This window comes from Enoplosus armatus, chromosome 16, assembly GCF_043641665.1.
Source record: "Enoplosus armatus isolate fEnoArm2 chromosome 16, fEnoArm2.hap1, whole genome shotgun sequence".
In the NCBI taxonomy this organism is placed as follows: Eukaryota; Metazoa; Chordata; class Actinopteri; order Centrarchiformes; family Enoplosidae; genus Enoplosus; species Enoplosus armatus.
Genome location: NC_092195.1, coordinates 13,745,395 through 13,759,035, shown reverse-complemented (window position 1 = coordinate 13,759,035; position 13,641 = coordinate 13,745,395). Strand labels below are relative to the sequence as shown.

General features: G+C 41.0%; 1 protein-coding gene across 1 annotated transcript in view; it reads right to left on the bottom strand.

Annotated features, from left to right (window-relative positions):
- akap9 (A kinase (PRKA) anchor protein 9) overlaps positions 1-13,641 on the bottom strand; it is a 60,720-nt gene that overhangs the window by 32,910 nt on the left and 14,169 nt on the right. The window contains 13 exon segments of the mRNA XM_070921231.1: positions 198-545; positions 1,448-1,509; positions 3,691-3,924; positions 4,281-4,386; positions 4,640-4,737; positions 4,983-5,103; positions 5,216-5,286; positions 5,431-5,578; positions 7,299-7,382; positions 8,634-11,522; positions 11,645-11,779; positions 11,939-12,094; positions 12,621-12,770. Of these exon segments, the coding sequence (XP_070777332.1) occupies positions 198-545; positions 1,448-1,509; positions 3,691-3,924; positions 4,281-4,386; positions 4,640-4,737; positions 4,983-5,103; positions 5,216-5,286; positions 5,431-5,578; positions 7,299-7,382; positions 8,634-11,522; positions 11,645-11,779; positions 11,939-12,094; positions 12,621-12,770 (4,602 nt within the window).

Below are 13,641 nucleotides of genomic sequence, written 5' to 3'. Positions count from 1 at the left end.
CCTTAACCCAAATATTTTAATTTTACTATCACACAAGACTAAGATAACAAGGCAATATTCGTATTTAAGAAGCTAGAACCACGAATTTGGGCATTTTTGGTGATCGATTGTGGATTCATCTACTATTCAACGGTGTCCTTACTGATACTGACTAGACACACAAGTTACATGAAAATACAAAATACATGGTCACCTACCTTGGCAACTTCCTCTTCCACTCTCTCCCAGTCTTGTTTCTCTTCCAGGACGGCCTGCCCAGCTACCCCGAGGCTCTCAATGGAGCTTCCAGCACCGTTAATGCCGCTGAGATCCTGCTCCTTCTCTCCTCTCCCCTCTTGATGCTGCCCTCTTTTCCACTCCTGTTCCCTTTCTTCTCTCAGTCTCCTCAGCTCCCTGTTGTGCTGCTCTTTGAGAGAGCCTACTTCTTGGACATACTTCTGGTCGAGGGCTTTCTTCAGTGCCTGCAGCTGTGCTGTCAGGCCTGCAGACCTGGCAGGCCAGCGCAACTCCACACCTCCCTCTGACAATTCCTCCTCGCCCAGGTCCTGCGAAGAGTGAAGAAAGCAGAAATGAGGAAGAAAGACAGAGCTACAAGTTACAGAATGAAAACTAATGTACCGGATAACAGCAGCTGAGGCAGATAACTAAATATGAAGTTATGGGCAATAAATGTTCCTGAAATAAACAGGTCCTCTTTACTGTAGCTAAACCCCGCCCACCCTTTAACCACTATTAAATACACAGTTTTGTTCTCGCCGCCTACCGGGATGATAAAGCGATAAAAAGAGATGTCTTGCATTACATTTTCCCCTAACACACTAGCACTCTGTCTTGTGATGAATCCTTGTCTTGTCTGTTTCACAGTCATTCAGCTTCTTCAGTACCACTCGCCTCAAGCCTAAAATTTCCAATCCAAACATACATTGTCTTTAAGTGTATCATGGCCAAATTGTTTTTCAGTTTCTCTCCCGTTCTCTCCTATCTTCCTCTCTGACCTCTGCATGATGATGCAAGAGTCGCAATCACACGAGCTGTGGCAACTTTGAGATGTGAGGGAGAGACAAACTAAGACATGATGGAAGTTGGAGTGACGAGTGTAAGAGATGGCTTAAACGAAGTGAAGCTCATTCACGCAAGACAGAATCCTCCTTTCATGCAGCCGCCAACACTAGAGTGTGTCCGCTTGGTTCATGAGTGACACGCTAAAATGGCTGGTTATGTAACGTCCGACCCTTTTTAATCGTTAAGATATAGGGCCGTTCATGATGCTGCTTCTGGAGCAAAGCTGGGGAATTAGGGCACGTTTTAGCCTAAAGGCTGCAACTGCCCCCTCCCACCCACCCTCACTGTCATAGCGTCTTAATGCATGTACACGTTTCAGCTCGTAGCAAGATGTGATGCATGTGACGTGGAAGATTTAGATGAGGGCAAAATGTAGCAGCCAAACCTTTAGTTCCTCTCTGTGCTCCTCCATCCTCTCAGAGCTGGACTCTGGACCACTGGACAGACAGACAGAGAAAACGCAATGTCAAATTTAATTGTTCTACAACCTCAAATAAGTTTGACACAGTTTGTTTTTTTCTTACTTCTTTTTAAAATTCTTTTTAAAGTCGTTTCAAAGCTACCAGTTAAGTAGAAACATACATTCTTAAAATGTACCCATAAGGACCATGGAGCAGCTTACTGGGGCTACTGTTTGTTAAAACATTAACCATTAATGTGTACTAGAGTACCATTCACTCAAAACGAGCTGAGCTTACATGCTTTTCAGTTGTAAGCATATAAGTCTAAATATTTCTGCTATTCCCCAAGATAATATAATGACTACTGGGTGATGAGGTTGGGCTTGGAAATGACAACAAAAAGTATTAACAGGACAATGTTAAAATGACATGAATTCAAAAAGTATTAAAGAAAACACAAACTGAAGTGATTACATAAGTAGGGCTGCAATTAATTAATATTTTAATAATATTCTCGATTGATGGATTAATCCTTTTGTCCGCAAAATGTCCAAAAATAAAGAAAACTCTGACCAACACTCCTAAACCCAAACATATTCAGTTTACGATCATATCTGACAAAGAAAAGCAGCAAATCCTCAAATTTGAGAAGCTGAAATCAGAAAAAGCTTAAAAAGTTACAGAAACAATGAAATTTTCAAAATAGCTGGAGAGTAATTTCCTGTCAGTCGACTAATCAATTAATTGTTTCAGCTCAAAACATAACGAACACAATGCCCTTTAATTAATGTAACTGGACATAAATATAACATATACTGTATCTTCATATGACATAGCTGGATATAATATATGTGAATCATACAGAGTATTTAACAAAACCATATCAAACAGTGGAGGGCAGCAGCATCTCAGTTTTTATAATAATAGAAGGACTCAGCTTCTTGTTAGCCATGATAGTTTAGTTTTGAAAGAGTCTATGATAGAAGTTATTATACATGCATAAACAAACAGCAGGTCATAGATATGAGTGGTCTCCTAATAGATTATTCACTAGAGTAAAGAGTTAACAGTTCCCACACAGGCTTCAATTTTATTCTGTGTAATTATGTAATTCTGTTCTTACACAGCATATATTTACTGTATGTGGTGAGTCACGGCTGATACACAGGTTCACACACACTCCAGACACTTTTTGCCATTTGAGTGTGAACTTGAAGTTCCTCAAAGACCGCATATAAGTCAACATACTGAGTGGCTCATGGTTAAAAGGTCACACTCGTCTTGTTTTCTACACAGCACTTTAATGCTTTGATGGTCACTTCCCTCAGGAAGCCACCTGGAATGGCTGAAAAGGTACTTTTATAGGTTAGTGGGCTAACAAAAGGCATGCATAATGCTTTAAACAACCCGGTGAATATTGTATTAGTCAGGTAGCTTCCACGTGCTACACAGGATGTGCAGACGAGCTTCTATTAGAAGTTATCTGTAGAAGATTGTGCAGCTCAGTCTGCGGTTCTTCTAACACATGCACTTCATCAATCAATCAAGTGAAGAGCAACTATTAACACGAGTGCTGTGTATGGGAGGGAGTTACGTCAGCTGAACAATAAGACGTTGAATGGATGCAGTCGTAGTGCTCCTTAAATGTTAAAATTGGTTTGAATGAACAGATGTTGTCTAATCATGTCAATCTAATCATCAATTTACTGGATCATCATCTTTTTCCAAACAGCTCTCAAGCCTGAGATTGTCTTACTTCTTCAGGAATTAATGGCTATACTGGAGCGAAATTAAAAGTCTATTCTCTTGTTTGTGTATAAATACGTCACCTTATGATCACTTCTAAAAACAGCCTTTAATCAATTCTAGCACACTGTTTTATTGCCATCCTCTATGTTTTTTTTTTAGTATCTATCTTTATTGTTGGGAGTTTTATTCCATTTTATTTCTGTATTATTTTAATTGCCTGATTTTATTTGCCTCAGTCCTGAAATGTTTTAATCCTGGCTCAACCACGTAAGGCACTTTGCTTTGAAAATAAATGAAGTTCATTATTTCTATTATTATGATACGTTTCCTGTGTTTTATCAAATATATGCCTTATCATCATCTATGTAAGGAGAGTTTGCTGTACATTTGCATTGCCTAAGTCTGAATACATAAGAATATGTTCCATATGTGGAAACATTAAGAGTTTGTGTTTATGTGTTTTCACAGCGTCATCACCTGAAGTGGGTCTGAGAGCCTGTGACCTCCTGCAGTCGCTGCTGTAGCATGAAGAGCTCCGTGAGGTATCGCTCCTCAGTCTCTGAGGCCTGCTGCTGGTAGTGAGCTCTGAGATGCTCCATCTCCTGTCTGTGACTCTCCTCCAGCTGGAGCTGCTTCTCCTGCTCCTCGGACTTCAGCCTCTGTAGTTCCGTGGCGAGGCAGGTAGATGGTGCACCAGCCCGCTCCTCCACATCTAACAGATGGAGAGGTGAAATGTGAAACTCAATATGCTCCACTGGATAGCATTTAAGATTAGAATCAATTAGATGAAACTTTAATGTTCCTTCTGGGAAAAATGGGTCACTGCAGTAATAAATAACAGCACCTAGAGAGAACTGAATGAACAGAGAGAAACAAAACAGAATAACACAACAACAAAAATTAGTTTGTGAACCTTTTTTTGAAAGATTAAGGTTGCATTTTTAAGATATACATTTTACACTTTCTACATACATTGGATGTGCAAAATCTTCACCACTGTATGTTTATTACATTTACAGAATAAAGTTTGGTTTATTAGTGCTTTAGAGAGGATAACTCCACATTTACCTTTGCTTGTAGAGAGACTTAAGCTGACGACTTGCACACGCAGGTCAGAGATCTCCGTCTCACTGCTGCTCTTCAGTTCATCGTAAGCCACCTGCAGTTCCATCATCTAGGAGACCAACAGATTTGTAAGTATGTTTCTGATAGCATTGTTATCCTCTGTTCATTTCCTTTGTGCAATGCATTGTGGGAAAATAGTGCCTCAGAAATCAAGTATTTTTTTGGTATACATGCTGACATTTTTGTACTTTATTTTGCCATTTTTCCAGTGTGAACCAACAACATAATCAAAACCTGCTTAGAATTAGCAGGTAGTGTGGAATTGGGACAGAGCTTATATCTACAGATGTGTAAGTTTTCACCTTGTTCCCGTCAGCTCTCAGAAGAGCCTGAAGCTGTGACAGTCGGAGATGTTCCTGTTCAATCCTCTCCCTCACCTGCTGAAGATCTCTGTAGAGCTCTACATAAAAAAAAACAAATTTGTTTTTTAGATTACATTAAATTTGAATGATCTCAATGGAGAAATTGAGATGGTTTTATTTGAATATGTGTAAATGTTTGAATAAACAGTACTCAAAAGCACTTTGTAGCTGTAAAGTGAATTTAATACTGACCCACAGGGCTACTTACACAGGAAATACGTGTTATAATGTCTGTAACACTCGTTTTAAACTGTCATGTAATTTCTTTAAAGAGACAATTTACCTCTGGCCTCCAGTACAATAGAGGTGGATTCACTAGTTTCTGGTCTTTCCACTGAAGGGGGCGGCCTGCCCTCTGCATCAACACTCTCCAAAAACTCTTCTCCAAACATCTTTCGGAAACACTATACACAGAACAGACAGAGGCGAGGTTACATGTGGTAACTTGATAACACACATTAATAATATTCATTCAGAAAACTTCACACATGACTACTATTCGTCTTCGATAATTACCTGAATGATCTCACTGCATTCTTTTGACACAGCTTGTAACATGTTGTGGTGTTTGAAGATTTTTGGCTCATCTGGAAAAGAAATAAGCAGAAAATTGGAATTAATGCTTGATGCTAGATACATCAGCCAACCAGAATCCTGTGTTGTTTGGATCCTTCATCAAAAGCATCTGTAATGGGGGCCACAAACACACAACTGACTACACATCTACTCACCCTGGTCACCGTGATCTTTCAGGTTCTGCAGTTTCAGCTCCAGAGAGTGTGTGCGGGCCTCCGTGTCCTCCTGCAGCAGCTCAAGCTGGGCAGCGTGGATCTGAGACAGGCTGATGCGCTGGGCCTCCATCTGCAGCCTGCACTCACCCTTACCAAAGGAAGAAAGATCATCACATTAACACGGGGGAGCATGCCTTTATTCACATATATATATAATTAGATTTTATATTGTGTGAGTGTTTTTCTTAATATTCCTAAAAATGTTAAACAAGATAACTAAATGACACGGATTCAAAATAAAGATTTTGGAAAAGTTGTAAAAAGCTCAATATGCATATATCATGAATTAATTTATGCAGCATGCTACATCCATTTGCTAATCGGAGGAGATAAATAATTAAATAACACAATTCCACAAATCCTATTTCTATGACAGAGCAGTAGCACAAGCCATCTGCGTTCAGGATGAGAGGTCTGCTATTATCACTTCTGTAACAGAGAACAAAAGGCAAACAGTGAGGCCTCTTTCTCTCATCATGCATTATGCATTAGCATAAATTTGTTAGGGTTACACAATTATGAAATTGTGATTCTGTTACCTTTGATGACAGATGTTTTTAAAGTGCACTCTACATTTTAATTAGGCTTTGTTTAAAAAAAAACACTTTGTTATGATACAATCTCCCCTCGTCCGCACCACATCTGACAGTGTAGTGCAGCGTCCTTTCAAACCTGTAACCGCTCAGATGTTGCTGCTTAAAACATGCAGACAAGACACGCTCAGTGCCTCACACACAGATGGCAGCTGTGTTGTGATGTGCCGCTGCTAAACACACACACACACACACCAACAACAACAGAATTCTATGATGAAAATTACAGTTTACTAAGAAATCTAATCCCTACTAATGAGGAAATTGATAAAACCTGTAAAACTCACATTTACATTTATTGGGTTTCTTGCAAGAACCACTTGAAGTGGCAAGTATGAGAGATTTAAGAGAATTAGTCATTCAGCAATATTCACGTACCTAGAACTTTTTCTTTGGTACGAATGAAATTGAAGTGGCCCAAACCTGTCGTTCGAGTCATGTACAGTACAGATAGTTTGCCTTTCTCTACAGAAGTAGAGAAAGTTTAAATACCGTATGACACCGAAATACATTAAAATAAAATATATTACTAAAGCAGTCTTAATGCAAAATTAAATAATCTGTTCAACAAGCAAATTTACTGGGATTTTGGTTCGAGTTTTTCTATTTCATTATTTAATAGGCATATTTTTGCACGGCAACGTATACAATTCAGCAAATTTCTCTTAGTCCGACAGCTGCCTCAGGGTGATCCTCCTCTGTTGCACCCGACAGTATAACATCATGGACCGCTTTGCTTTAGAAAGATGTTTTTTAGCATCCCTCTTTATTTGTGTCACAGTACGACTCTGCTCTGATAACACTTGGATGGCAGCTGTAATTCTTTCTAATCGTTTTGAGTCCTCTAACCACTACTGACACTGCTACATTTGTTTGTGTTTTTGTCTGCAGTTTTTACTCTCAGGTAACATTTTTGTCAGTGAAACTTGCCCACAAACAAAGAGAAACAGGCAGCCTTATATGGTCATTTGGGGGCATTGATAATTCAAGTCTCATGAACACGTGCGTAATCATGAACAGGTGTTTGGAAAATCAAATTTTAGCAAACCTCACAAACAAAGGAGGAGATATTCAGAATAAGGATACTAAAATGTTCTTGTATGAGGACCATTGTATTTCAGCACCTATTTATTGACCTTTACACTTCACTGTATAATGTATCAAAGCACCACATTGAAAAGCAAAGGGCAGGATGTGAGCTTAAGTGACATTTACATGCTCAGTAGTCTCTCTTCCCTCTTCCTCTGCTCCCCAACACACGACAGGCTCCGTGTGATGGCCCGTCCCATCTCTGCTCACCTACATAAGCAAGCAGAACAAAAACATACTTTTTTTACTGTCTCACATATTACCCCAGTACAAATGCAGACAAATATGACATAGATGGACAGAAAGACAAGATGCACCATCACTTCCTGAGGGGGAGCAGAAAGTAACTGTACAGCAAGTGCAGACATTATTATTCAAATTAAAAGGACTGAAAGACATGTGAATTGTTGTTTATGAAGCTTGTAACAGCTTTATAAGAAGTAGTTCATCATGTGTTTGACTATACACAGAACCTCATTAAACTTGTTTGGTCAAGTACATTAAAAATGTCACTCTGGACGATATGTAGTGTTCCAACCCAGGAGGTGACAAAAACAGTATGAAACACAGATATGAAATGGCAGACAGACACTGTTCACTATCTTTTGTCCAGTGTAATTGAGACACAGCTTGAAGTGACACAGACACAGAAGTGACTGGGGTAAAATGGCTTCTCACCTCAAACCCTTCACTCCCTGCAGGATGGAAAGAAACTAGAATGTACACATTTCTACACAACGGCAATGATTCAAAGCTATCAGAAGACTGGGTGACTGTTTTCTCTTTTGTTTTGTTTTCAGACCCTTTTCAAAACCAACATTAAATTCAGTTTGAGGACAAGCAGCATCAAATGAAAAGCAAGTTATAAATGTTGTACAGCTCCCCTTTAAAAGTAGAAATGAGCAGAATATCTATTGAGTCTTGACACTTCACCGTTACATGCAGGCTGTGCATTTTCTCTTTTACGGTATTCTTCCCACAATAACCCCACTTACTGTAATGTCTCTGAATGGTCTGCACCAACTTAAAAACATACGGCAAGATATGTTTTAACACAGCAGTCTGACTGTGCTGTTCAATGCTACCTTTCAGAGCAAGCCTGCAGACACTCAAGCAATTTGCAATCATGACCGTTAGTCACTAGAGAGAAAACATGTCAGTGCTGAAATGCCTCAGTCATATTCTGTTCAATGTTATAGCTTGATCTGGCCATGAATGCAATGCACACATTTTCTGATGAAGCTAATAACAATATCAAACATCACAGCATTAATTGTGAATATGATACGTCTGAAGCATGCAATTTCAACTACGCTTTCTTCATCATGCACAGTTTTTGAAAAGCCCTTTACTCACTCAATCAAACATGTAATTTAATAAGACTTTAAAAGGCAGCAGAGAAAAAGGCAGCAGGGCTGTATTATTCGAGAGTGCTGCAGTAGATGCATGTGAGTTGCCTACCCGTTTGTTGATGTTGTCTCTGCCTCCGTCTCCCTGGTGCCCGTCAGTGGAGTCCTCCTTACCGGCCCTCTCTTGTGAACATGACATAACCTGGCTCTCCATCTGAGGCTGCATCTCCGGCTCTGCAGCACTTGTAGCTCTCTCTTCCTCCACCACTGCCTCCTCTTCCTCCTCCCTTTGTCTTTCTTCTCTGCAGTCTGAAAGAGCGGTGCCCAGTTTGCGCTCCTGCTTCGACCTCTGCCGTCTCTTGCGCCTGCTTGACCCTGAGGCGGCGGACTTCTGCGGGGAGGATCGTCCTTCAACAGGTCCCTCCCCCGAGGACTGGGCTGCCGCTGGGGATGGAGTCTGTGAAAGCCTCTGGAGCTCCAGGGTCTGCCGGATGCTGTCTCTCTCCGATTCAGCTGCCTGTAAGAAGGACTGAAGAGCCTTTATCTCCTCTCGCAAAGACTGAATCTGAAGGTGATGATCCTCAAGAGAACAAACTGGCTCAACAGCTTGCTCTTCTTGCTGAAGCTTTCTCTGGGCAGCCTGCCCCCTCATCTGCTCTCTCATAATCTCTTGCTTCTTTTCCAGTTCTTTCCCTAGGCTTTCATTTTGGGCGATGACCTTCGCATTTTCTTGTCTCACTTTTGTGAGCTCGTCTTCCAGCTGTCCCACTTTGCTCTCTGTACACATCAGTTGCTCTGTAACTTCGGAAAGCCTCCCAGCCAGGCTTTCCTTCTCACTCAAAGTAACGTTAAGCTTCTCCATTAGCTCAGTAGTATCTTTTTCTATCACAGCTTGTTCCGACCGATCTGTATTTGTGTCCTCCATTTTGATATCTCTGCTGCTCTCCTCCAGCTCCCGAATCTGTGACTGAAGGCTGGCAATTTTTGCCTCCAACTCAAGTGTCTCCTTCAGTGTCGTCTCTTCTAACTGTGTCTTTGCCTCAATGAGACACGTGTACTCCTCCTTCAGCTCCTGATAATTTACCTCGAAATTCTTTTCAGCAAAAGAGAAAGTATTCCTCTGCTTTTCAATTTCCTCACTCAGCTCAACTACTTGTTGCTGTATTTGACCGTTCTCTGCTGTGAGTGTCTCAATTTTCATAGTTTTTGAGTCCAACTCTTCTTTCAAAGTCTTATTAGACTCAATGAGAGTCTCCCTTTCCAATTCTTGCTCTTTCCATTTGTTTTCCCAACATTGTTCTTTCTCTTTTGTCTGGTTTTCAAGTCCCTCTGTCTTTTTAAGTAATGTCTGAATTTCGTTTTCCATTCGAGCTCGTTCTTCTCCTCCCTTTCTCAGTTCCTCAAGCTCTACCTGAAGCTCCTGAAGCTGCTGGACAAGCTCATCTGCTTTTGAGCTGTGCAAAGCAAGGTTTAGATCTTCTTTTAGTCCAAGAATTTGGTGTAAAAGCTCGTCTCGCTCTGTGGCAAAACTTGCCTTCTCTCTTCGTAACAAATGCAGTTTTTCTTCATAACCAATGCGCAGCTCATCCAACGCTCTCTCGTGTTCGATAGAGGCTTCATTGAGAAGGTTTTCTGTGTTCAGGAAGCCCTCCCTTTGCAATTCTTCCCTAAGCTGGGTGAGCTCTTCCTCATGGCTAAACAGAAGCTGGGTCCTCAGTCGTTCCAGCTCTGCTTCCTGTGACTCCGCCATGCGGTCAAGCACAGCATCTTTCTCCCTCTCCAGCATCTCCAGCTTGATCTTGTAGTTGGTTATTTCTGAATCGTGTTTTGCTTCTGCCTCTTGTGCCGCTTCCTGAGCAGCAGCCAGCTCGCTCTTCAGGTTGTCAATGGTCTCCTGGAGGCGCTGCAGTTCACCTTGTTGGCTTTCCTGAGAGGTAAGACTGTGGGAGACCTGCTCCACTTTTTTATTGGCAGAACGGAGATCTTGGAGAAGATCCTCAACCTTGGCCTGCAGGCTGAACTTCTCTTGGGCGACTTGGCTAAGCTCATGTCTGGCTTTATCGTGCGCTGCTTGGGATTGGTGTAATGTCTCTTGAAGCTCCCTAATCTTAGCATTGAGAGTGTCCACCTCCACAGTGCTAACAGAGGAGCTTTGAGACAGCTGCTGTGCTTTCAGAAGCTCGAGCTCAGCACGATGTTGCCCCGTCATTTGCTCCACTTTGGCAGCATGCTGCAAATTAAGCTCCTGCTTCATCTGGACAATTTGCTGGCCGTACATCTCATCCAGCTCTGCCCTGAGAAGTTCGAGCTTCCGTACAGTCTGTTCCTGCATTTTCTGGACAATGTCAGTCTCAGACAGGCTGCCCTGGTGACAACGCTTCTGCAAGTCCTCTACTGTGCCCATGAGCTGCATGATTTCATTAGATGACATCCGCTCTTTCTGCCTGGAGGTTGCAAGTTCACCCTTACAGCTTTCTAACTCCATTCGCTCTTTCTCTAATTCTAATTTACAACTCTCTCTGTCACTCTTACAGCTTTCAAAGTCAGACTTAGTGCTTTCCAACTCATCCACGCATCTTTCAAGCTCTGATTCTTTTGCAGCTATTCGTTGTTGTAGGTCACGCAGGCGTTTTTCAGAGGACTCCAGCTCATCCTCGAGCTGAGTAAGAGAGCAGTCACGTTCTGAAATGACTCTCTCTTGCTCAGTTATAATCAGTTCTTTCTCATCTGACTGGTGTATAATACTCTCATCTGTAGTCCGTCCCACATGGACAAGTTCTTCTCTGAGCAGGGTCAATGACAGCTCGTGTTCTGTAATTATTGCAGTTTGCTCTGAAATGAACTGATTTTTCTCTTTCAGTATTTGGGCAAAAGACTCCTTCGCCATTCTCAACTCTGTCAGCGACTGCTCCCGACTCAAAATTACGTTTTTTTGTTCAGCAATCAGCAGGTCCTTCTCGTTTATCCTTTGTGTGAATGATTCTTCTAATCTTCTCCCTGACTACAAAGAAAACCAATCATTAGAGATTCAGGGGCAACATTGAGAACATACTGTATAAGCACTTACATTTGACAGAATATGTTGAAAAGATATCTGCGTGATCACAATAGGCAACTTCTTACCATCTCCGTCTCAGTCAGCTTCTGCTGGAGCTCCTCCAGCTGCTGTTGGTACTGCATGAGCTGCTGCCTGGCCTGCAGAAGATCAGCTGCTGTGCTGCTGTGGCTGGTGTTCCTCAGTGTCTCGCCCGCCTGCAGCTGTGATTTTTCCATAGACAAATTAATTTCTAATTGAATACATTGATAGCAAGTATAATAAAATTATAGCAGTGTAACAAGCTGTAGTGGCTGGGTAGTGTAGGATAGAATAGCTACTATCCCGAACTAACATAGTAGTTTAGACTTCAGAGGTCCCACCTGCTGGAACTGAATATGTAGTTTTTGGCTTTGCTCTGTCAGTTCCAGGAATTCTTTCATGATTTCGTCTTTCTCTTCCCGAGCCTGCTGAAGGTTAGCTGTGAGCTGGGTGATGATGCCGTCTCGCTGCTTCAGAGCAGCTTCAAAGTCCTGCAGCTATAAAAGTCAAATGCATATATGCAATAGTGAGATAGAGCACAGAAAAGAGAGAGCAATTTTCCAAAGACAGAGTTTAAAAACAGCAGTAAAAGAAACATACTTGTAAGGCTGCGCCTAGGTGTTATGAAGAAGCAAGGAATGTCCTGATTGTTAAGGCTAAAGAACTATCTGATGCAGGAACAAGTAAGTTCCCACATTGCCACTTCAAAATCTTCACCCAAAACTAGTTAAATGAGTGTTAATAGTCATTTAGAGCTACAGGTCTATTTGCAGGATGACAAACACTTGGGAACACTTGAACACAGGTGGGATTATACCCATTTGTGCTTTAAAATCGAATGGAAGATAATAATTCTAATTAAACCACTTTAAAAGGTATTTTAAAATGGTAAAATATTGTGGTAATTAGAAAAAGTAAAATAATCTCCACCCTGTGTATTTTCTAAATGCACTGGCAGATGTTAAGCCATAATGTACAGAAGAAGAAATGCTATGACGTTCAATAAAACAATAAAACATTTACCTGCTGGACTCCCTCTGTGCCAAAGGCAGCCCTGATTTCTTCAAGCTCTCGACTCAGCTCCTCCACCGCCTGGGTCTTGGCGGCTAATGCATCCTCCATATCCTGCATCGTACCTCCCTTTCTCACCTGTTGCAGGGGCTCCACCTCTTCCTGAACAGGAAAATAAGTATTTTAATAGCATTTACAGGGTTTCAGTAAAGCCATCAAGGTGAGGTTTCAAGAATGAGCTTACGACCCAAGATCAACAGGAGTTAGTCACAAGAGCCAGGAGCCACATGAAGGAGAGTGTAGTAAATGTGTTAATGTCAACCTATCCTGTTTTAAAATGGATACTCCATTTTTGGTTTTGTTGGATCTTCAAAAAGGTTTTTCTTTCTGTGGCCAAAACCAGCTTTACAGATACATGGTCAAAATGCAATGCTGAAGCCAATAACCCTGAGCAGTTTAGGTAACATCTGTCCAGTTAAGTCCTGCAAGGTAATTCAATTAATAATCAAGGCAATTTAATTCAGCTAAATACCTGAAAATTGTTAATACTGTCAAAGAAAAGAAGAGATGTTGTGAGCAAAGTTAGGGCTATTTTTCTACAAAAAACTGCTACAGTACTTTTAAAAGGTATTTCTCCTTTCCCAATTTTTCTTGAATTTTGCAGATTTCTGACAACATATTATATCTGTTTGTTGTGTAATCAGAGGAACAAAATGATGCCAACATTTAATATTTCTTTCTTGCAAAAAGAAAAAAGTTAAGTATGTAGTTGTAGTTTGTTCCAAATTTAACACTGACTGATCATTTGGGAAATCATAACTCAGTTTCATCCCACACAAAGGAACAGAAACTATTTTATGAATTTCATTTGAAAGGTCTAATTTGAAATATGTTCAGTTAGGTTGGCAGTGATATATTACAATATTCACTCTTATAGATTAGATCTGACTTGGTTAATGCACCAACACTCTTTCTTTTCACACCTCCCTGTAATTCGTACTGCAGTCGACATGTCACTTTAACATTTCTGGTT